At 42.1% G+C, this 23,100-nt stretch overlaps 1 protein-coding gene across 2 annotated transcripts in view; it reads right to left on the bottom strand.

Annotated features, from left to right (window-relative positions):
* Positions 1–23,100, bottom strand: part of inpp5b (inositol polyphosphate-5-phosphatase B) — a 189,972-nt gene that overhangs the window by 133,210 nt on the left and 33,662 nt on the right. Inside the window, exons 1-2 of one of the 2 annotated variants that reach the window (XM_072247159.1) lie at positions 8,828–8,996; positions 2,866–3,036 (exon numbers count right to left, since the gene is read on the bottom strand). In XM_072247159.1, coding sequence (XP_072103260.1) covers positions 2,866–3,036; positions 8,828–8,855 — 199 coding nt within the window. In that variant the 5' untranslated portion in view covers positions 8,856–8,996. Of the gene's footprint in view, positions 1–2,865; positions 3,037–8,827; positions 8,997–23,100 lie in introns of those variants that run through there. The other variant, XM_072247158.1, reaches the window with a different exon arrangement.

Consider the following 23,100-nt stretch of genomic DNA (forward strand, 5'->3'; position numbering starts at 1 on the left):
ATAAGATTTCCATCAGCAAAGTAATTTTGCTTAGCTCTTCGTTTTTACCTGAGAGAATAGCTGAGGAGCATCGTCAACTTTCATCTGAGAACTGGTGATGTGTAAGAAGATCACTGAAGCTGTGAAGCAACAATGGCCTCTGTAATGTCACAATGGTCCCCATCACACTGCCAGCCAAGCACAGCAGGGTTTTGCTCCTTTCCAACTCTTCTTATTTTGTGTTATCAAATAACCATCTTTTTGTCAACAACTGCAGAACACAGAAAAAACAGCAAAAAAAAAAAAAAAAAAACTTTCTGGTCCTCTTGCTAATCTGCCATTCATCAAGATCATGGCTGATCTCAACATCTTCCCGCATTATCCCTACATCCCTTGATACCCAAAATGGAGAAAATCACCAATCGATGTTTGACATGAACTCAATAAATGAACCACTGAAGTGTGCTAGGATAGATAATTCCATCGAGTCACCAACCTGAGTATAAAATATTCTTTTCATTTCAGTCCTAAATACATCTCCCTTGGGAAACATCCAATATGTATTCAGCCTGTCAAGTTTTCTAAACATTTTGTCTTGAAATATTAATCCTTGTGCATCATCAACACATAACGCTTGCACTTTGCAACAGTAACACGCTGTGTCTAATTCTTTTCTGTTTATTTATTTTTTTATTGAAGTTCATCAAACATTTCCATAAGATGTATTTCAGATACTGTACACATATCATATCATATTTGTCACAAATCTCCACATAATATTTATCTGAGGTATACACTTATACCTCAGGAGAGGAAAGAAAGAAAAATCGAAAGAAGAAAACTATGTACAAAGTAGGGAGTGATCTTTTTTTTTTACAGCATATTCATTGACTTATGAGAATAAAATCAGGCCTATGAGGTGTTATGTAGTTAACCCATTTTCCCAGTATGAATCAAATTGCTCCAGCTTATGATTAACAGATGCTGTTATCTTCTCCATTTTGTAAACGTCCATTGTAATTTCCATCCATACATTTAAAGTTGGGCTCTCCTGTGATAACCATTTCCTGGTAAGGGTCTTTTTACCAGCCACCAGCAGTATATTCATTAAATATTTATCTCTTCTCAACCATTCTTGAAGTATATACCCATAATATATATGGTCTAACCCTGTGTCTAATTCTAATGCTGTAAAGCTCAAATGTATAATTTTGAGTGTTAAACTACTGTTCGATTATAGTCCATGACGAATTGGTAAAATTATGAATATCAAGTCAGGATAAACAGGTCCATTTTGGATTTGCAATCATTAATCTGCATTGGGCCTTAGCTAATTAAAATTTCTATCGAGAAACCCGAAGAAGGGACTCAGCGTACTCAAGTCAAATTTACTGATGATACAAAGGTAGGTAGTTTTGCAAGTTGTTAAGGGGATATAAAGAGTCTGCAAGAATATATAGCCATAGTTTTAAATGAGCAAGCAAAAAGCTGGCAGATGTGAAAAACTGTGAGGTTATTCACTTTAAGGAAACAAATAAAAAGGAAAAGTATCAAAATGCTGTGGCAGAAAGGGACTTCGTATTTGCAGTAAATGAAGCACAAAGTTAGTATGTAGATACAGGAAGGGCGATGATTGGTATTGATTGTTATTGCAAGGTATATGGAGAATAAAACTGATACAATTTTTCAGGGCACATTGTCAGCTACGCCCAAAGATCTACAATTTTTCAGCTCCATATTTAAGAAAAAATGCTAGTGCACTGGAGAGAAGTCAGGGGCATTTCATCAGGGGTTGATCCATGGGATGAAGAGTTGTATATAGAAAGGATCAGTAGACCAGCCTACATTCGTTGTGGGAACAGAACAATTAGAGACGATCTCTGGAACATAAGGTTCTGAAAGAGATTGAGATGATACTTCCTCTAGTGAGGGTGCCTAGAAATGTGGGCAGAGTTTCAGAAAAAGGGGTTTCCCACTTGAGGTGGAGATGAAGAGGGATTTCAGTTCTTAGTGCATTTTGAGCAAGGGAATTCTCTCCTTCAGGGAGCTATGAAGCCACAATCATTCGGAATATTCGAGGTACAGGTTGACAGACATTTAAACCATCCAGGAGTCAAGAGGTGTGGGTAGAGAGCAGGAAAGTGGTGTTGAGGCCAATACATCATGATCATATGAATGGTATAGAAGGCTCAAGGGTTTCACTGCCCCTCTCTGGCTTCTTAAGAGAATAAAATCAGATAGTTCATGCTGAATGAGACATTGTGGACATACTGAGCGAAGTAGTCAAAATCAAATGCATTAACATTCTAAATGCAACTCACACCTCTCTCTCCCCCATGCCCCAAACGTTCCATGTTCAACAGCTGAATCAAAGTGATGGAAGTGGCTACTTGGCCTGTCAGACTTGCATTCACAATTTATAGCAAAATATTTAAGACCCATTATATTTTTTTCATGCATATTCAGGAAAATATGTAAAAGATTTACTCAGACAAGACTGAGCAGCAAAATATCACTTGGACCACAGAATATCACTACCGCACTGAGAAAACATTTAAGGAAAATTTTAGCTCCGATAGTTTTTTTACATACTGGTTCAGAGGAACGCAGCTACGGTTAATATTGAGACAAGTGTGATCAGTCTAAGAAACACAGGAATATATGGTCATCTTAATTTGGATTTACTTTCTTAAATTCTATTTGGTAATGTTCAGAAAGTAATCAAAGGATGACAAATTCTGACCTTGCAGTTAAATAATCTTTTGCTATTACGTACACTCACAAATGCAGTCTACATTCTCAGTCCTAGTGACGTCACCAGAAACTACAGATAATTCTTCAGCAATGGAAGAAATAAAGTTGTTAAAAAGAATGAAAAGAGCTTACCGCCGACTTTGCTGGCTTTTTTCTGTTGGGCAGAAGCAAGTGAGGCTTCAGTATCATTTGCGTATTCTTTCCCTCTGGATCTGCGACACTGGGAATTTTTCTTTTGCTGGTACTTTGACAGCCATTGAAATTGGAGTGGGAATCCTCCAGTAAGAGCCTGTTTGAGTACTTCTACAATAGGAAAACCATATATTAAAAGCAATGGACACCTTCATTGTTTTTCCATCACCACTGTTACGCATTTTGTTTTGTAAAAGTGGGAAAAAAAAAGGATTTTTTTTAGAACATCTGTCCATACCATCATTTAGTAATATTCTGATGTTATAAAGAATGAACGGGTTCAGATCAGAAAACCACTTGACAAGATAATTTGCCATGCTCTGTCCTGAGATGACACCAAACAATTTTATTGTATTGTAAATACTAAAAGTAACAGCACTGACAGATTAACTCAAGACAGAAACTTCTGGGATCCTGTAACACATGGTTTGAACCAATTCAAAACTGAAAAAATACACACTGCATACTAATCTCTTAATATTTTGGTAAATGTCAAAACTGGAGAGATATTCTTATCATCTAATTAGATTGCTGGGCGTCTGACAATTCTTCAAATGTAACTTGACAGTTAATGAGAAAAGCCTCAAGTTTCTAAAGTCATCCCAACTGATCTGTCATGGACGAATGTTGATCATCAGTTGCTTATTTATCGTTGTAGTAAGAAACGATATAAGACAACTTGAATCTCTGCACTCTAGACGGAGAATAATAGACACATTTTTCACTCCTCAAAGGCAATTCTTTTATGTTATTACTGGCACCCCACCAAAAAATACCTTTGTCTTTGCTCAACGAACCACTGAAGTTTGAACTTCATGCTCATTTCAGTCCCATATCATACTGCAATATTTTGATATTGCACAAAATTTTATCACAGGAAGTTATCTGCATCTTTCTTAATGGAGATATTCTTCTGGCATTGCTCTCTCCGGTACTCAAAGACCCTCTCCGTTATTCCTAAAAAAAAAGCTGTTTCAGGGGCGATAGCCTTCTGCTTCCTCACTGCACTCACCATGATGCATTGATAAAGTGAGCTGTTTTACAATTAAGGCCCTACAGCAAGGGTGAACAATGTCGTCATATACTGCTACAGCTTGCTCTCCATGTTGTACTGCCACAGCTTGCAGATCTAGACAGTTAGTACTCAACATTCATGGTCGACCCTGGCCAATAGAGCCCCATCCCATACCACTGACGAGCAGGAAGTGTTCCAGGTGGGAATAGAACAGGAGCCATTGGGAACATCTGCCCTGCCCACCCAATGAACACCAGGGCTAACTGCTGCGCTCCTGACACTGTCAACGTCAAGTTCAACTCATCAACCAATGACCTGGCTTTGTTGGTGAAGTCACATCACAAGCCATACTCGCCTCAAAGCTCACATGTTGAAGAGACATAGGGGAATAATAGGGCCATTCAGCTCATTGAGTCTGCCTCACCACTCCATCATGGCTGATTTATTATCCCTCTCAACCCCATTCTCCTGCCTTCCCCCCGCAACCCTTGACACTCTGACTAATCAAGAACCCATCAACCTCCGCTTTAAATGTCCTCATTGACTTGGCCTCCACTGCTATCTCTGGCAATGAATTCCACAGATTTAGCACCCGCTGGCTAAGGAAACTCCTCCCCATCTCTGTTCTAAAAGGATGTTCTTCTACTTTGAGGCTATGCCAAGAGTCTCCCATATGTTAATGAAAAACTATCACTTTTACATCAAAGTTAGAAGGAAATGCTTCCACTGATGTTTGCAACACCACAGCCAACCCCAGGGCTTTGTACTCCTACATCTGCTCTTTCAACAAATGGATAACTAAGACATTTACACACAATTAAACTACTTTGGAAATAGCATCAGGAGCAAAGTTTTCAGTGAGATCTAAGAGCGCTAACAACCAGGCTAACAAATCAAACCCACCAAATCACTCGTCGGCTTCTAACGTCGACATCAATGGCAAGGACACCCACCTCACTCAATGCACAAACCCAGTCTGGCTCTGTGAAAAGCTCAACTACACACCTTCAAAAGAAACAATCCCCATGACTGGAATTTGACCTCACTTACTATCTTACTGCAGAGCGAAGACTGCTTGCTCAGAATATTGAGCCAGAAAGGAAAGAACAATCCAGAACTGACTAACTGCTGCAGAATTAGTTGACCACAGTTCAGCAACTCTCTACCGCCACTTTCATCACTTTGCACTAAAAAAGGCTTTGTGGCTTTCTTGTTCAATTTGTATTCTTTCTTGTAAAAGTTTTGTACAAGTTATACTTAATTTACATTTTTCTTGTAAATGCTATTTACACTGAGTGGCCAGTATATTAGGTGCCTCCTGTACCCAATAACGTGGCCACTTGGTGTATGCTCCGGGTCTTTTGCTGCTGTAGCCCATCCATTTCAAAGTTCGACGTGCTGTGTTTAGAGATATTCTTCCACACACCACTTGTAATGAGTGGCTGTTTAAGTTACTATTGCCTTCCTGTCAGTTTGAACTCGTCTGGCCATTCTCCTCTGACCTCTCTCATTAACAAGGTGTTTTCACCCACAGAACTGCCACTATCTGGATGTTTTTTTCCCCCTGTCTTTCACACCTCTCTCTCCAAACTCTACAGCAGGAAGTCCCAACCGTTTTTTATACCATAGACCCCGACCATTAACCAAGAGGTCTGTGGACCCCAGGTTGGGAACTCCTGCTCTGGAGATTGCTGTTATGTGAAAATCTCAGGAAATCAGCAGTTTTTGAGATAGGCAAACCACCAAATCAGTCCACGGTCAAAATCACATTCTTCACTATTCTGATGTTTGGTCTGAACCTCTTGACCATGTCTGCAAGCTTTCATGCATTGAGTTACTGCCACATGATTGGCTGGCTAGCTATTAGCCACACGACTGGCTGGTTAGATATTAGCCACACGACTGGCTGGTTAGATATTAGCCACACGACTGGCTGGTTAGACACTAGCACATATACAGCTCCATTCTGATGTTTGGTCTTAACAGCAGCTGAACCTCTAGACCATGTCAGCATGCTTTTATGCATTAAGTTGCTGCCACGCGATTGGCTGGTTAGTTATTTGCATTAACAAGGTGTACAGGTGTACATAATAAAGTGGCCGCTGAGTGCATGTGATACGACATGCCAGTGACATTGATGCAGTTAGGTTTTCCATTGCACTGTGCAGACGTTCACTTCTGCATGTGGCAATTCATTTTACCTTGACTTTTTAAGCTTTGGATGACCTTTGCGTCCTCAACCCTAAACAGTTAGAGAGTTATGGTCAAGGAAAGAGCAAGCAGAAAGAATTTGAGACACGCTTCGTACAGTCATATTACTGTAAGTCATGGTTATACCAGTTACAGAGAGTACAGGTGCAACTACCCACACAAGTTCTGGCAACTTGCAAATTCTGACAGTACAATCAGTGTGCACATTACAGTGATGGGATAGCTTCCTTAAGAGCACACAACCAATCTGGCCATACTCCCTACCCAACCTGAAAAGGCTGCTAGATGTTGGAAATCTGAAATAAAAGCAGAGCATATTGGGCAGACTCAGCAGATTGTTCAACATCAAACTCAAAAATAAATTTGTTATCAAGGTATGTATACACTCAGAGGCCACTTTATTAGGTACACCTGTTCGTTAATGCAAATATCTACCAGCCAATATTGTGGCAGCAACTCAGCGCATAAAAGCATGCAGACACGGTCAAATGCTTCAGTTGTTGTTCAGACCAAACAACAGAATGGGGAAGAAGTGTGATCTAAGTGACTTTGACAGTGAATGATGTTTGGTGCTAGACGGGGTGGCTGGAGCATCTCAGAAACTGCTAATCTCCTGGGATTTTCATGGATAACAGTCTCTGGAGTTCACAGGGAATGGTGTGAAAAACAAAAAAAAATTGAGCGAGGGGCAATTCTGTAGGCAGAAAGAGAGATCAGAGGAGAATGGCCAGACTGGTTCATGCTGACAGGAATACGACAGTAACACAAATAACGACGTGTTACAACCGTGGTGTGCAGAAGTGCATCTCTGAATACACAACTGTCGGACCTTGAATTGGATGGGCTTCAGCTGAAGACCCACACCGGGGCCCACTCCTGTGGCCACTTTATTACGTACTCTCTCTCCTCTACCTAATAAAGTGTCCACTGGACGTATGTCACCGTATACTATCTTGAGCTTCATTTTCTTGCAGACATTAACAAGAAAATAAAGAAATACAATTCAATTTATGAAAAACTCTATGTAAGCAAAGAATGACAAGCAACCAGCATGCAAATAAAAAATAATTAATACTGAGGAGAGAAGTTGAAGAGTCCTTAAAGATGTGTCTGTGGAAAATAAAGCAAAATTAACACATGGTCAAAGATCTTCACCAGAACTTAACATCTGTACACAGGTCAACTAGTCAGTACACAACAAGCCAATATCTGAGACCTCCCACTCAACAACAGGCAGATCATGCTTAAAATGTTGGTCTATACACAGCCTGAGGATAGCCCATGTGTGGGTGGGATCTTACCAAAGCTAGCTTGCCAGCGTTGCAAAGCACATGGATACGAGAGGAAAGTGATGTCAACATTGATGAAAGAGGAGCAGTTGGCGAGTAATTACAATGCATGTTCTAGAAATTTCAAACCGCAGCCATTGTGCACCCTACTGAGGAATCGATGCTTAGGGTAACGAATTGCCTATTGAGCAGGTTGCTTTGCTCCAGATTTTGTGGAGGTTCTTGAAAATTAGTGACAAGTTGAGAGCACTCTCCAGACAAGTGCAGAGTATTCAATCACACCTCTGACTTGTGCTCTGTTAAAGGTAAAAAGGCTCTGGGAGGTGTTGGGGTGTGAGTCACACAGCCCAGGACATTCCATCTTGTAGCCAAGTGGCAGAACAGAGGAGTTTCTGATCCATGATGAATTCCATTAAGATAGCTAGCAGGCCCCACATAGTCAGGAAAATGTAATCTGACTAACCACATCCACACCTTCTATCCTTGGTATTTTATAATAGCAAAATCATCTGAGAACATGAACTCTTAATATTAGGAAGGTTATAAACCTCCAGAACTTGTTTGGTAAGTTTTAAGACCCTCCTGATGAAGGGTCTCGGCCTGAAAAGTCACCTGTTTACTCTTTTCCATAGATGCTGTCTGGCCTGGTGAGTTCTTTCAGCATTTTGTGTGTGCATCTTACAACAGGAGCTTCAAACTAAATAAAATACTGTAAGCAGAGTCAAAGAGTACTAAAGCTCAGGAACAGGCCCTTCAGCCCATCTAGTCCATGCCAAACCACTATCCAGCCTCATCCCACTGGCCTGCAATGCAGTCCTAGAGAAGTACAGCGTCAGTTATTGCACACCCATAAACACCCTGTCTGCCAAGCCAGCTCAACCACAAGTATTTGTAGCAGCCTTAATGTTCTAAAAGCAAGTCCGAACAAATTAAAATTGTCAGGAGGGAGGATAGATCAGCATCACCCACATATGCACTGGCAACAAAGCGATCAGGATGAACTTTCAAATAATGACAAACACCAATTTTTTGAAAAACACAGAACTACCTGAGCAGTCAGTCACCTTCCTCCATCTGTTTAACTATGAAAACCACGACATTCGCAGGAAACCTCTGCTTACACAAGGCTGCATCCACAAGAAGGAAAGGCACTTCGGAGTTTCTGAAGTTATCATTAATGCCGGGTTTTTGGGCTCACTTGCTTCACACTGGGCCCAACCACGAAAGTTCGTGTTCTGACCACATTACTCGCTTCACAGCAAGTTTAAAGCAATTATAAAGTGCACCGTATTAGATGCTTGCTTGGTGCACAGCCGTTGCAGTGTTGCATGATGCTGCTTGTGCAGCAAACTTGTTCTATTTCCAGTCGAACAACATTAGTACTTACCACTATCATGCTTGGGTTGCTTATACATCAGAGTTTGCGTCTTTCTGCAGCGAAAGGTTCCACAACTAAACAGACCGAAGGCACGATGACAATCCTGTTTGGTTACTTAGAGGCTCAGAAATGAACATGTGATGGAGTTAGGCTTCTCAGCATAACGTCATAGTTTAAGCGCCGCACCTCAGCAAGAAAACTGTCACCATCGCAGTCGGGTCCTGCTATCCGGAGAATGGTGAAAAACAAACAGGCAGCCGAGAGCAACGCACAGCCTCTCTGCAGAAGAGGCGAGGAGGAAGTGCAGACCAGTGCTAATATCAACCACACTTCGACTCTGAAGGAGGCGAACGATTTGACGTTGGTAAACCATCACTTGCCATTTGAGTTGTCCCTCCCACTCCGACCTATGTCTGCGACCTCCTGAACTGTTACAACATGGAGGGAACAACACTTCAGCTTCAATCTCTACATACTGCAGCCCTGCAGAATCAATATCAAATTTAAGTAACTCTCTTTCACTGCTTCTGTCAGAGTGGCCATCTGTGTTTATCATCCATAGGATTCACCGAATTCATCCCTAAAAAGACTGCTCAGTTCTTTTGTTCTCTCTCTCAGCAACTGGATAATCTTAGCTACACCTTATCACCATGGCAACGCAACATTCACCAGAGATGCTTCATTCGTCCCTTCCACTCCTCCATCCCCATTTCTGCAACCTAAAACTAACTTTTCTCCTTTTCCCCAGTTTTGACCAGGTATCCTCAGCCTGAAACATTAACCATCTCTCCTTGCAAAGATGCTGCCTGATCTGTTGAGCGTTTTCAGCATTTTTTTAAATCTTCATATCATTTAAATTAGACCTTTTCTAAGAGGGACAGATTATTGCACCCCGACAGGTCACTGATAAAATACACTGGACAGACTATGTAAAACAGTCAGCTCCTTGCATCCAAATTAATACCAAACCCCACTGGGTATGATTCTGAATTGGGCCTCCATAGCTCTCAATTTCAATGTTTGTCAGACAAATTAAATCTAGTACAGGCAAGAATTTATAGCAGTTCAGAGACCTTGGCAGGTTGTGCAAAGTTATAGAGGTTGGGTGGAACATAACCATACAGCAGGGATTCCCAAACTGGGAAGACTTTGCAAAGCGTCGCTTTGAAAATACAGTCGGCCCTCCATATCCACGGGTTCCGCATCCACGGATTCAACCAACCACGGATCGAAAATATTCCAAAAAAAAATTCCAGAAAGTTCCAAAGAGCAAAACTTGAATTTGCTGCGCGCCGAGCACTACGCTGAATCCACGCGAATGAAGTGATGTGTTGGCATATCCTGCTGTAGCCTCCCACCATTTCACAGATCCTCAGTCTCTCTCCAGCACTCGTTGTTTCAGGATTGTTCGCCTCGCGTCTCATTCGTTCGCTACTTGTGTTGTGAGCGAGAGGAAGGAGTTTAAGGCTAGTAAGGGATGGCTGGCTGGCTATGTAAAGCGCTACAGCCTCAAGAGTTTAAAGATCACGGAAGAATCAGCATCAGCCGATGCCGAGGCAGCATCAGCGTTCCCAGAAGAGCTACGATGGTTGCGTCTGTACTGAACATATACAGACTTTTTTTGTCATTATTCCCTAAACAATACAGTATAACAACTATTTGCGTAGCATTTACATTGTATTAGGTATTATAAGTAATCTAGAGATGATTTAAAGTATACGGGAGGATGTGCGTAGGTTATATGCAAATACTACGCCATTTTATATAAGGGACTTGATCATCCGCGTATTTTGGTTTCTGCGGGGGCTCCCGGAAGCAATCCCCCGTGAATACCGAGGGACGACTGTACCGCAAAGATATGGAAGAAGGTCTTGTGGTCAGATGGTTGAACTTTTTGTGAAATATGGTGGAGGTAACATCATGCTATGGGGATGATCCTCAACAACAGGAACTGGAAATCTGGTCAGGATTGATGGGAAGGTGAATGCTGCTACAGCACGGGGCAAAAGTATTCGGCACATATACAGTATGTAATGAGGACACCCAAGACTTTTGCACAGTACTGTATTTGTCAATGTGGAGCAGAGAGTAAGTTCAAAACAAAGGACGTTGGGAATGGTGAGGGTGCAGCATCGCTGGAGGGGTGTGGGAGAGGTGACAGAGAAGGAGTGCCAGGGGCGAAGGTTGATCTGGGTGCAGAAACATCCAGCCTTGAGGCATCGGGCCAGGTCAGTCGATTCCAAACAATTGGTTTATTGATAATTACAGGAAGTGCTTCCAGCTCCCTCCCCTCTCCCTTCCCACAACCATGATTCCCCTCTCCTTGCCCCTTCCCAGTCACAGTCCACAACAGAAACCTATATCAGAATCAGGTTTATCATCACTCACACATCATGAAATTTGTTTTTGTTTTATGGCACCTACACAGTGCAATACGTAAAATTACCACAGTACTGTGCAAAAGTCTTATGCATGCTTGAGATGTATACATGTCCAAGAGATTTGCACAGTACTGTAAATACAGAGAGATCCTGGATGAAAACCTGCTAGTCTCTGCCAGAAAGCTTAAACTGGGGAAGAAGTTCATCTTTTGGCAGGGCAATAGCCCAAAGCAACCATGGAGTAGCTTCAAATGAAGAAAATTATTGTCCTTGGGTGGCCTAGTCAGAGACCTGACTTCAATCCAATCAAACATCTCCGGCAAGACCTCAAGAATGCTGTCCACCACCGCTCCCCAACTAACCTGTGCACGACTTGAGCAATTTTTGCAAAAAAAAAAAACGGGCAAATTTTGCTCCATCACGTTGTGCCAAGCTAACGGAGACCTATCAAAAAAGACTACTGACTGCAATAGTGGTTCAACTCAGTACTGAGCAAAGGGGGAGGAATACTTTTGAACTGTTGATATTTCACTATTTGAATCTTTTTTTTAAATTATTTAAATTTTATTGAATTCTTTTACAAATTTTTTCCCCCCGAACCCTTGAGTCAGTGTTGAAGTTATGTAAATCATAGCTTACAAAACATAAAATTATCCATAAAATAAAAAAATGGCAGAAATAAATATCAATACAATAACCATATGTGTCTATTTAGACCTCTAATAACAGAAAAGACTGCCATTCAGCAATGTGCTTCACCACCACATTCATCACTATTCCCCCCCCCCCAAGGAAACCTAAATATTTGCCCCATTTTTGTGTATAGATGTCCAAACTGTCAAACTGTTGGTAAGACATGCTGCCACTTTGGCTATTTCTGTGACCCACTCCTGAAATGATGATTTCCCCCCAGTTTCCTCCAGCCTCTAAGTATACTTTGCCTTCCTACCATTATACTTGTCTGGATCCAATTTTGAGAGTGTTTATTCCCAAGTAACCCAAGTGCGTCTCTCCCTCGACAAAAAGTCTGGGGCAGAAAGAGAGTTGAATACCCGAAACTTCACCAATATACTAATGTATCATAATCCAAAGTTCTTGAATTCTGGGACAGGACCAGAGCGCGTGTACTAAGTCCCTTTATTCGCCTCACAGCGCCAGCATTCAGGGGTATTTTTCAACCCTAATCTATGTAACCTTGCTGGAGTCCAATAGTAACGGTGTAGGATCTTAATAAGGTGCACCCTCAGGTCTCTTGACATTGTTTTGACATTTTTGCAAATTTTGTCCCACTCCTTTGTCTCAAAAGTCACACTCAGGTCTTTTTCCCATGCTCTTTTAAGACCCAACAGAAATTTGTCCCCGGAGATTTGTGTTAAAGCTGAATAATAAGTTGAGGCTTCGTGACCTTTACCATATGCAGCCAGTACAGTAGACAGTATCGAAGCACCTTGTGGAAGTTGCTATGTAGAACCAAAAGTTGTATGTAGCAAATGACACAGTTGAAGATATCTCCAAAATTGTGACCTAGAGATATCGTACTGTTGGGTTAATTGATTAAAAGATTTTAAACTATCACCATTATAAAGGTCTTCCAACTTAATTATACCTTCCCCTTGCCATTCCCTCCAGAAGAAAGGGGACTTATCAATACACAACTTTGGATTCATCCAGATACTCGAGGCTTCATTCAAATATGGATAAAATTTAAATAATCTGGCTAGTTCATTCCAAAACAAATACATATGCAATATAATTGGGTGAGACCTTGCCTCTGGAGGTAACTTGATAGACAAACATTGTAAAGGAGGATGGGAGGAAGAGCAGAACACTCAATACGATACCAAGGGGGCGCTCTCTCTGGAGGGAGAGACCAATGTGCTGAATGTTTAAGAGTAAAGGCACAGTAATAGTATATTAACTTTGGCAAACCTGAGCCCCCCGCCCCCCGCCGCCCCGTTCAACTGGCAATTGTAATTTGTTAAAGTTTAAGTGTGGGCGTTTACCATTCCAAATAAAAGCCTTAATTATTTTATCAAATTGCTTAAAATATGTTAATGGAATGTGAACTGGTAACGATTGGAACAGATAATTAACCTTTGGAATGCTATTCATCTTCAAGGTATTAGCATTTGAATTTTTAGTTTTACATGCTATACAATTTTCTGTTTTGGGGCTTGACTGTGAAGAAAAGGTGCATGTGATTGACAAATAAAAATTCCCAGTTAAATTGATCAAAATCCCTGCTTGTAATACTCATTGAAGTGAATGGGGGCTGGGGCTGAATACTTTCGTAAAGCACTGTTCAGTGATTCTGCAATAAGTGCAAATGAGTCCTGAAGTGTGTAACAATAGAGCCATTATCACTGTTTGTTATTGGAAAAAATGCTATGAACTGAAGCTGTTAACTCAATTCTTAATTAAGTTTGAAAATCCTGCATGTGAAGGACATTGTGTTCCAAACTATCCCTGTCCTTACCAAGCTACTACAGCTGGACCAAACTATTTGCAATCTTCATGCACGTTCGGTAATCAGAGAGGAAACAATAAGAATATTATCCTTTATTGAAATGGTTTGGGATGGGTTAGGAAGTAGAAAGTTTTGCTGCATTACAGTACACAAATATTTACTGAAGCTTCCCCTGAAGCCCTCTACTGGTTTTGATCACTTTAGTTAAGAAAGGAGAAACAAAAATGAGAAAATCTCCAGATGCTGGAAATCCAAAGCAACAGACACAAAAAACTAAGAACTCAGCAGGCTAGGCAGCATCTATGGAAAAGAGTAACATTTTGTGCCAAGTTCCTTCTTCAGGTCTGAAAAAAACAAGATGCGAAGTTAGAGCAAGCGGGTGGATAGAGGGGAGGAAGTACAAGGTGGTTAGGTGATGGGTGAAACCTGGAGAGGGGGAGGGAATGAAGTAAAGAGCTGAGAAGTTGATTGGTGAACAAGATAAAGGGCTGGAAGAGGGGGAAATCGACAAAAGAGGGTAGAAGACCATGGAAGAAAGGGAAGAGAGAGAAGCACCGGAGGAGGTAAGGAGATAAGGTGACAAAACGAAACGTGAATGAGGGAATGGTGAAGGCTTTGGGGGGGGGGGGGTGCAGCCACTTACCAGAAGATAGAAAAATTGATATTCCTGTCATGAGGCTGGAGGCTACTCAGATGGAATACGAGGTGTTGTTCCTCCAACCTGAGTGTGGCCTCATCATGGCCGTAGAGGAGGCCATGGATGGACATGTTGGAAGGGGAATGAGAAGTAGAATTAAAATGGGTGGCCACTGGGAGATCCTGCTTTTTCTGGTGGATGGAGCTTAGGTGCTCGGAGAAGCAGTCTCTCAATCTCGACGAAGTGGTCTCCCAATCTTTCCCTCCCCTCCACTTTCCGCAGTGATTACTCCCTAATCCATTCATCCCTCCTCATTGATCTCCCTCCTGGAACTTATCCTTGCAAGCACAGCAAGTACCACACCTGCCCCTACACCTCTTCCCTCACTACCATTCAGGGCCTCAAACAGCCCTTCCAGGTGAGGCACACCACACCTGTGAGTCTGTTGGGAGTCATCTACTGTACCTGCTGCTCCCGGTGTGACCTCTTGTGTATCAGTGAGACCTGATGCAGATTGGGAGACCGCTCCGCCAAGCACCCACACTCCACTCTCCACAACAAGCGGGATCTCCCGGTGGCCACCTGCCCATTTCAATTCTACTTTCCATTCCCATTCTGAAATGTCAGCCCACGGCCTCCTCTACTGTCACGATGAGGCCACTCGAGGATCTATGCCTTGTATTCTACCTGGGTAGCCACCAACCTGATGGCATGCAGATCAATTTTTGCCTTCACTATTCCCCCATTCCAATTTCCCTCTCTCACCTAATCTCCTTACCTGCCCGTCATCTTCCTCTGGTGCTCCTCCCCCTTCCCTTTCTTCCATGGTCTTTTACCCTCTCCTATCAGATTCCCCCTCCTCCACCCCCTCATCTCTTTCACCAATTAACTTCCTAGCTCTTTACTTCATCCCCTCCCCCTCTCCATGCTTCACCTATCACCTCCCACCCTGTACTTCTTTCCTCTCCCCCCTCTCCACCTGCTTGCTCTAACTTCTCATCATTTTTTTTTCCAGTCCTGAAGGAGGATCTTGACACAAAACGTTACTCTTTTCCCCAGATGCTGCCTGGCCTGCTGAGGTGCTCCAGCGTTTTGTGTGGGCTGCTAAGAAAGGAAATACTTGGACTGGAAGCAGGGCAGAATAAAGCAGTTGTCTTATGAGGAGAGGCTGGACATGTCTTGGGAGAACAAGACTTGTGAGATCCTGTGGGCTTGGCAGCTTTGCTGAAAATGTTTACTCCAATGGAGGCATCTAAGACTAAAGAGTATAGTTGCAGATTAAGGATCACTCATTTAAAACTAAGACGGACAGGAATTTCTCCTCTCAGAAGATTCTGAACCTTTGGAATTTTCTAATCCAGAGAGCTGTCCACGTTGAGTCAGGGTTGACAAAGATACATCTTTGAAAAAAAATAAGAGATTATGGAGTTCTTGGGATCAGGCAGGAGAATTTACCCAAAGCCACGATCCTGTGTTATGGCAAGGGGCGGCATGGTAGGGTAGACATTAGCACGACACTTCACGGTACCACCAAACCGGGTTCAATTCCCACCGCTGTCTGTAAAGAACTTGTATGATCTTCCCCTGACCATGTGGGTTTCCTTCGGGTGCTTCGGCTTCCTCCTACAGTCTAAAGACGAGCTGGTGGGTAGGTTAATTGGTCATTGTAAATTGTCCCATGATCAGGGTATGGTTAAATCAGGGGCTGCTGGGTGGTGTGGCTCCTGAGGCTGGAAGGAACTATTCCACACTGTATCTCAAGAAAGAAGAAGTTGGTTCCCCTGAACTTCCCTCTTGCAGTTTCTACATAATTGTTTTCTTTTAATTGCAAGGAAGAGTTGAAAAGCAGATAGAGGGGTTTCCCTGCACATAGAAATTATCTTCACCATACAGCAAATCCAAAACTGAGTGTCAGCAACTATGCATCTTCCCCCCCCCCCCCCCCCCAATCTCACTAAAACTTTTAGCTCCACCAGTCAGGAGCAACTACAAAGCATCCTAATGAAGAGTTTTAGCCTGAAACATCAACTGTTTATTTTCCTCCATAGATGCTGCCTAGCCTGTTGAGTTCCTCTAGCATCTTGTGTGTGTTGGGAGGAACTATGGAATGCCCTCCACAAATTATGCTGCCATAGAAATTCATCACATTATATTTCCTTCATGACACACAGAATGATATTAACCAAAGGGTCAACAATCCTATTTAGGATGGTGTGAAACAAAACTGCATCATTGCCCCAACTATTTTCTCAGTCTCTTTTGTCACAATTTTGCACATCATCTCTGACAAATTTCCTACGGGAGTGGAGCTAATTTTCAAAATTAAAGGCCTGCAGCATTATACTTCAGGATGAGCTGCTTGAACCACTGTGGTCAAACTGCCAGAAGATGCTCATGTCCATGCTTGCTCTGAAGCCGAGTACCAAGCCATCATCAACAAGTGTACTCAGCTGTGCACTCAACACCCACAAGACAAGGGTGTCCACCATGTGGCTCACTGCCCTGTGACACTAATAATTCATGCTGTGCCCCTGCAAAATGTGGATCACTCCTCATATCTCAGGAGCGGTTCTTGGCAAAGGTAGACGAAGCTATTTACCTTCAAAGCAACAGCATAGCCTTTGTTTATTGAGGTAAAGAGCACTTGAAGATCGAGGGCTGTGAAGAAGCGGCAGTGATCCCTGCCTGCAAATCTGACTGCCAATAGCAGACACCTCAAGCCACTGGAACGACACCACCAATGCGGTCTCCACAAAATTCTCCAACTCACCAGAAAGATAAATGAACTACATTTATTGTCATCTCTCAGATTATATCACTTGCATGTCCAACGTCAGACTCCCTCTGGTGTGCCATGAGGTCACTTTGTGTTCAGATAAAGATATCAAAAGAGTCTTCACTGACCTGGGAGGTCATTCTGATAACCACTCAGAGGAGAATTCAGGACAGCATTGAGAATCTCGCGTCCGTGCATCAAGAGACCCTGTGAGGTGGTGGAAGGGATGGAACTGGACTCTCTGACGGTGGTGTCTGAAAAGAGGATGCTGTGCAAGTTGCACGCCATCTTGGACAATGTCTCCCATCCACTACATAATGTACTGGGTGGGCACAGGAGTACATTCAGCCAGAGACTCATTCCACCGAGAGATGCAACACAGAGCATCAAAGGAAGTCGTTCCTGCCTGTAGTCATCAAACTTTACAACTCCTCCCTTGGAGGGTCAGACACCCTGAGCCAATAGGCTGGTCCTGGACTTATTTCCTGGCATAATTTACATATTACTATTTAACTATTTATGGTCTTATTACTATTTATTGTTTATGGTGTAACTGTAACAAAAACCAATTTCCCCCAGGATCAATAAAGTATGACTATGACTTCACCTTACCAACTTTCTACCTGTCTGACGCATCTGTGGAAGACAATGGCCACCTCGCTGCCAAGGGATTGGCAAAAACATTCAGCATGTCAACTTGTATACATGCACAGCAACTTACTTTGGGAAAGAATGTAGCATTTGACTGAGATCTAATTATAGGGTAACAGAGAGAAAGGGAAGAGAAAAAAGTATTTGTGGTGGCATATTGGCAGAAGGAGAACTCCTAAAAATTAAAAGGGGAACCTCTCAGAGATGGCAGAAAAGTCTATGTAAAGTCAAATCTGAAACTTGAAAGCAATCTGGAGGCAATAATTCAGTTGAAATTAGATCAGGAATTGAAACTAAAGAACAAGACAAAGAATGTTTCAGAAATTAGAGGGAAGATTAAAGATTAGATTTATTTGTCACATGAACTTCGAAACATACTGCGAAATGTGTCATTTGCATCAAATCAAATCAGCGAGAATTATGTTGCCACACTTCTGGCATCAATGTAGCATGCCCAAAACTCACTAACCCGAACCGTACCTCTTTGGAATGGAAGCATTTGATAGATGGAAACAGACCAGGTAATGCTGATTCTTTCTAAATAAAGTAGGAGCAAACCTCAGCTGTCCAGCTAAAGTCCTGCTTCTGCATTTGTCCATCATTATTTACAAGCTGAAAATGGACAAGTTGATTTGAATAGATACAAATTCTATACCATACCATACACCACCTGATGTCACCTGTACATCACCACACCTGCGCAGCAGTCACCACGCGTAACAATGCAAGAAGAATCTGATACATACAACTGCAACACCTCAAAGAACCTGATCCTATTTTAGATTCAATCCCTCACATAGTACAGTAAATACGATTGTACATGAAGGGATTTCTAGGCTAAAAGGTTTGAATATCCTTAGCACATCTATTTCAATGATCATATTCCCTGTAGAATCGTTTCCATTCACTGCATATTTTTGCCCGTGAACTGATATTTTCATTAATAATAGCACCATCTCTTCCATAACCTCAGAACTCCAAATTCCTTTGGGTTTACACACTAGAAGACTAATGGTTCTCAGTTAAAGTCAGGATAAATACAAGTGTGTGTGGACACCCTTAAAACTGCATATTGAATCAATATTTTTTCCAGTAGACATGTTCCAGTAAGTACATGTTCAGCACAGCATTGTGGGCTGAAGGGCCCGTACTGTGCTGTAGGTTTTCTATGTTTCCAGATATGAGTTAGATAGGGTTATATTAGATGATTAAATCAAATGTTTGCAGAGAATATATAGTTACATAACTAACGAGACAAATGAACAGATTTGCTTTAAGCATCAGATTTCAACAATGATATTTCAACATTACACAGATTATTTTCTTACACTAAAGTGGTACCGTTAAGTTGAACCAAATTTTCAGAAGTGACTGACTTGGGAATGTCAGTGAGCGTGTGAGCAAGTACCTATGATTCAAAAGCTGAGCTGTAAATTCTAGTGTACATCAGATCGTTGTACTAGTTGTGCTCCCAATGTGGGGCCATCATTCGTGGGAACTACCTTTTTGAAAGATCCCCTGCATCATTTCTGAAACTGCTCTTCGCCCTAGTAGATGAGAACTATGCAAAGAGCATAAAAGCTGTGGACTGTGGCATAGTGGGGAAGTACCACAAGCCACAATTGCTGATTCAGCAGTAGCTGATGCACACCTGGAACTATACACAAAAAAAAACAAAGAGGGCAGGGAATCATATGCAGGCAAGTCCTGGCTGAAGTTTGACACAGGGAGAGATGGTGTGCATGCATTTGAGTTTCAGGGAGAAAAAGATGTCACAGCCTCTCATCTGCTCCTCAAAACCCTGTTCCTCCTTTCCCTCTCCACTACCTCACTCACTCCACGTGAACACCATCCACCCTCCCTCGCCCCCCACACAACAAACTTTTTTTTCTTTTCCACCGGCACTTCTTCACTTCCTTGAGTCAAGAGGCAACAAGAGAAAGGGAGCCCAATGAGAAACTCTGGAGTTCAGCAGGACAGGCCAGGTAAGTGAAGATGATTCCTGCCATCGCGACAGCAGGAGTCATGGAGATACACAACATGGAAACAAGCCCTTCAGATATCACATGCACATCAACTATCAAGCAGCCATTAAACATTAATCCTATCACTTAGCCTTTCCACGTCCTCGTCAACTCTTCACAGTACAATCGACTTGGTTTCTTTTTCTCTGTCCTAATTGTGTTCTTTCTTGTCTAATGTTAGATAACTTGAGTATAATTTATGTTTATCTTGTAAGTGTTGTGTCTCTAATACTATGTGCCCGTGCTGTTGCTGAAAATAAGTTTTTCACTGTGTCTGGACATACATGTACTTGTCCCAATGACAATAAACACCCAATGACTTGTGTAGTCTTAAGTCAGAAGCAACATGGCCAGCCATTGTAAGCCCAGCTGGTGTCCTGATACAATGTTATAGAAGATTTAACAGTACGCTGATGCATTATGCTTGCACAAGCATTAGATGCATCTCTGTATAATTCACGATCGTGTTCTATGCACTTCAAAAGATATTAGAAGATCAAAACACAGCCAACTTTGGTGTGAACGAAGCCAATCATTCGCCCATTTTGCCCCGATGAGGCCACACCCAGGTTGGAGGAGCAACACCTTATATTTTGGGTAGGTAGCCACCAATCTGATAGAATGAACATCGATTTGTCTAATTTAGGTAACTGCCCGCGCTCTCCCCCCACATCCACCATTCCTATTTCCCTTTATCACCTTACATTTCCATTATCACCCTCTGGTGCTACACCCTCTTCTTTCTTCCATGGTCTTCTACTCCCTCCTATCAGATTCTCCCTCCTCCAGCCCTTTATCTCTTTCACCAATCAACTTCCCAGCTCTTTACTTCACCCCATCCCCCTCTCCCGGTTTCACCTATTACCTACCACCTTGCAATACACACAAAATGCTGGAGGAACTCAGCATCTATAGAAAAAAAGTACAAGTCAATGTTTCAGGCCAAAACCTTTCAGCAGAACCTACCACCTTGTACTTCTTCTTCTTCCCCTCCCCCCCCCCACCTTCTTGCTCTAACTTCTCTTCTTTTTCTCCCCCACCTCCCAGTCCTGAAGAAGGGTCGAGGCCCAATACATCAACTATTTACTCTTTTCCATAGATGCTGCCTGGCCTGCTGAGTTCCTCCAGCACTTTGTGTGTGTGTTGCCTATATTATTACACTGTTGGATTGAGGTGTGGAATTGTTAATTTTCTTTCAGTTTAACCTTCCTATGCTTGCTTGTATTTATATAATTATGTAATTTTTCAGTGAATATTCCCATAATTATGGTACAGCTGCCTCTGTATTTTTTCAGAAACTTCTGAGTTTTCAGAAACTTCTGAGTTTTCAGTAACACTTGAACCTGGTTCTTTTATTGGCTTATTGTTATAAATCGAATTTTTCTTGTTGCTAGTCTGAGATGACCACAACTGCTTTATTCTTTTGTTCTTTCTTGTCTGTTTTGCAGTCTTGTAACACTTAACAAAATTATCATCAAGTAAGCAACAAATTTTATGCCTCATTCCTGACTTCTGAAGAACCTTCTGAACTATCAGGATCCAACCGAAATACCTATTAGTCAGTTTACGACAGCCAATGCTCCATGTTTAAAAGAAAGGAGCCAGAAGCTAAAATTGTGTCATTTCTCATCAGTAAACAGTATTTCCCTTCTCATTTCCAATGCTTCAGCTACTATAATTCATTAGTTCCTGAATCCACTCTGGGTAACACCTCTAGGTACGCTGGGCAAAGGCATTTTTAAACGTTCAAGTTTTAATCAGTAGTTTAGCACGGCCGCAGCCAATTCTGTTCACCCATTTCCTCATGCATACACATTCAGATATCACTGGAAAGGGTGGCAAAAACAATCCAGCAAATGGTGGCATCCAATTTAGTTTAGACTGAAAGTAATTAGAGATTAACTTTGTGGCCTCCGGTCCACCAACTATGACGAGTATCAAGACATGCTGTGATTAAAAAAATGCCAAACTTTTTCCATGGAATGCAATTCCAGCCACAAGTGCAAATGAGAGCCAGTCTAACAAATTTCTAAGAAAGGACTTTTCTCATGTAGGCATACAAAGGGATTTGCTATGGCAATTGTATATCTGATTGCAGTTCGATTAGGTATTGCCAAACCTCCAGAAGTCAGACTTTTACAACCCCGGGATGAATTCAACATCACAACAGTTCATGATGGGATTTGATATGACTCACGGTTACTTGGCAGCTGCTAAGTTTAACAATAATTTCCCACTGTGTTTCCCATATCCCCTTGTATTCACAGGTACTTAAATCCAGCCTAGACAGGAACTTGAAATTTACTTCATGCTTAATAGTAGCTTCCTGAAATTTAAACCATCGGTCTGGAATATAAACAGAAGTGCAGGAAACGCAACGGCTGGTCACAAAGCATCACTGGAAGAAATACATGAAATTAATGGTTCAAGTTGATCTTTCACCAGAAATAGAAAATGAGCATTTTTTTTAGAGAAAGTAGATGATGGAGGAAACAAAGGGAACTTCTGTGCTAGGGCGCAGACCAGAAAGATTGAACAATGTAAATTATTTTACCACACTCGAGCCTGGGATTGCATTCCCTGAAAAAATGCTGACATTTTTATGCCACCACACACCATCACACTTGTTAACAGCCTGTGGACCAGAAAGCCCCCACATTTAATTTCCATTTCCTTTCAGTTTAAATTAAATTGGATACCACAGTTTGCTGCCTTGCTTTTTCCACCTTTGACCAGTGAGAGCCGAACGTGTAAGGCATGACCAACTGGGTGAACGGGATTGGTTGGAGCCGAGACAGGGTGTACATGGGAAGATTGTTTCCCGTGGTGGGGGAGTCTATGATCAAAGGGCACAGTCTCAGAATACAAGAACATCCCATTAGAACGGGGGTCAGGAGGAATTTCTTTAGCCAGAAGGTGGTGAATTGATGGAATTCTTTGCCTCAGACAGCTGTGGAGGCAAAGTCATTGGGAATGTTTAAAGTGGAGGCTGATAGATTCTTGGCTAGTAAGGGTGTTAAAGGTTATGGGAAGAAGGCAAGAGAATGGGTTTGAGAGGTATAATAATTCAGCCATGATGGAATGGCGGATCAGACTCAATGGGCCAAGCGGTCTAATTCTGCTCCGACGTCTCGTAGTCTTATGGTCTAATGTAAATGAGGGGGATGCTGACAGCTTGTTGACCGCTGAGCTCCGAGTAGGGTCAGCCAAGGCGGTAAGGTTAAGGTTCCAAACAAAGAGCGATCCAACCAAGACTGGAGCTGGTGGAAGATGATGACACATCGCAATGGCAGTGTAAGTGGAGGAAGAGTGCAGAAGAAGGGTCCCTTGTTGTCTTTTACTCCAT

Source organism: Mobula birostris, chromosome 30 (assembly GCF_030028105.1).
Source record: "Mobula birostris isolate sMobBir1 chromosome 30, sMobBir1.hap1, whole genome shotgun sequence".
Classification (NCBI taxonomy): domain Eukaryota; kingdom Metazoa; phylum Chordata; class Chondrichthyes; order Myliobatiformes; family Myliobatidae; genus Mobula; species Mobula birostris.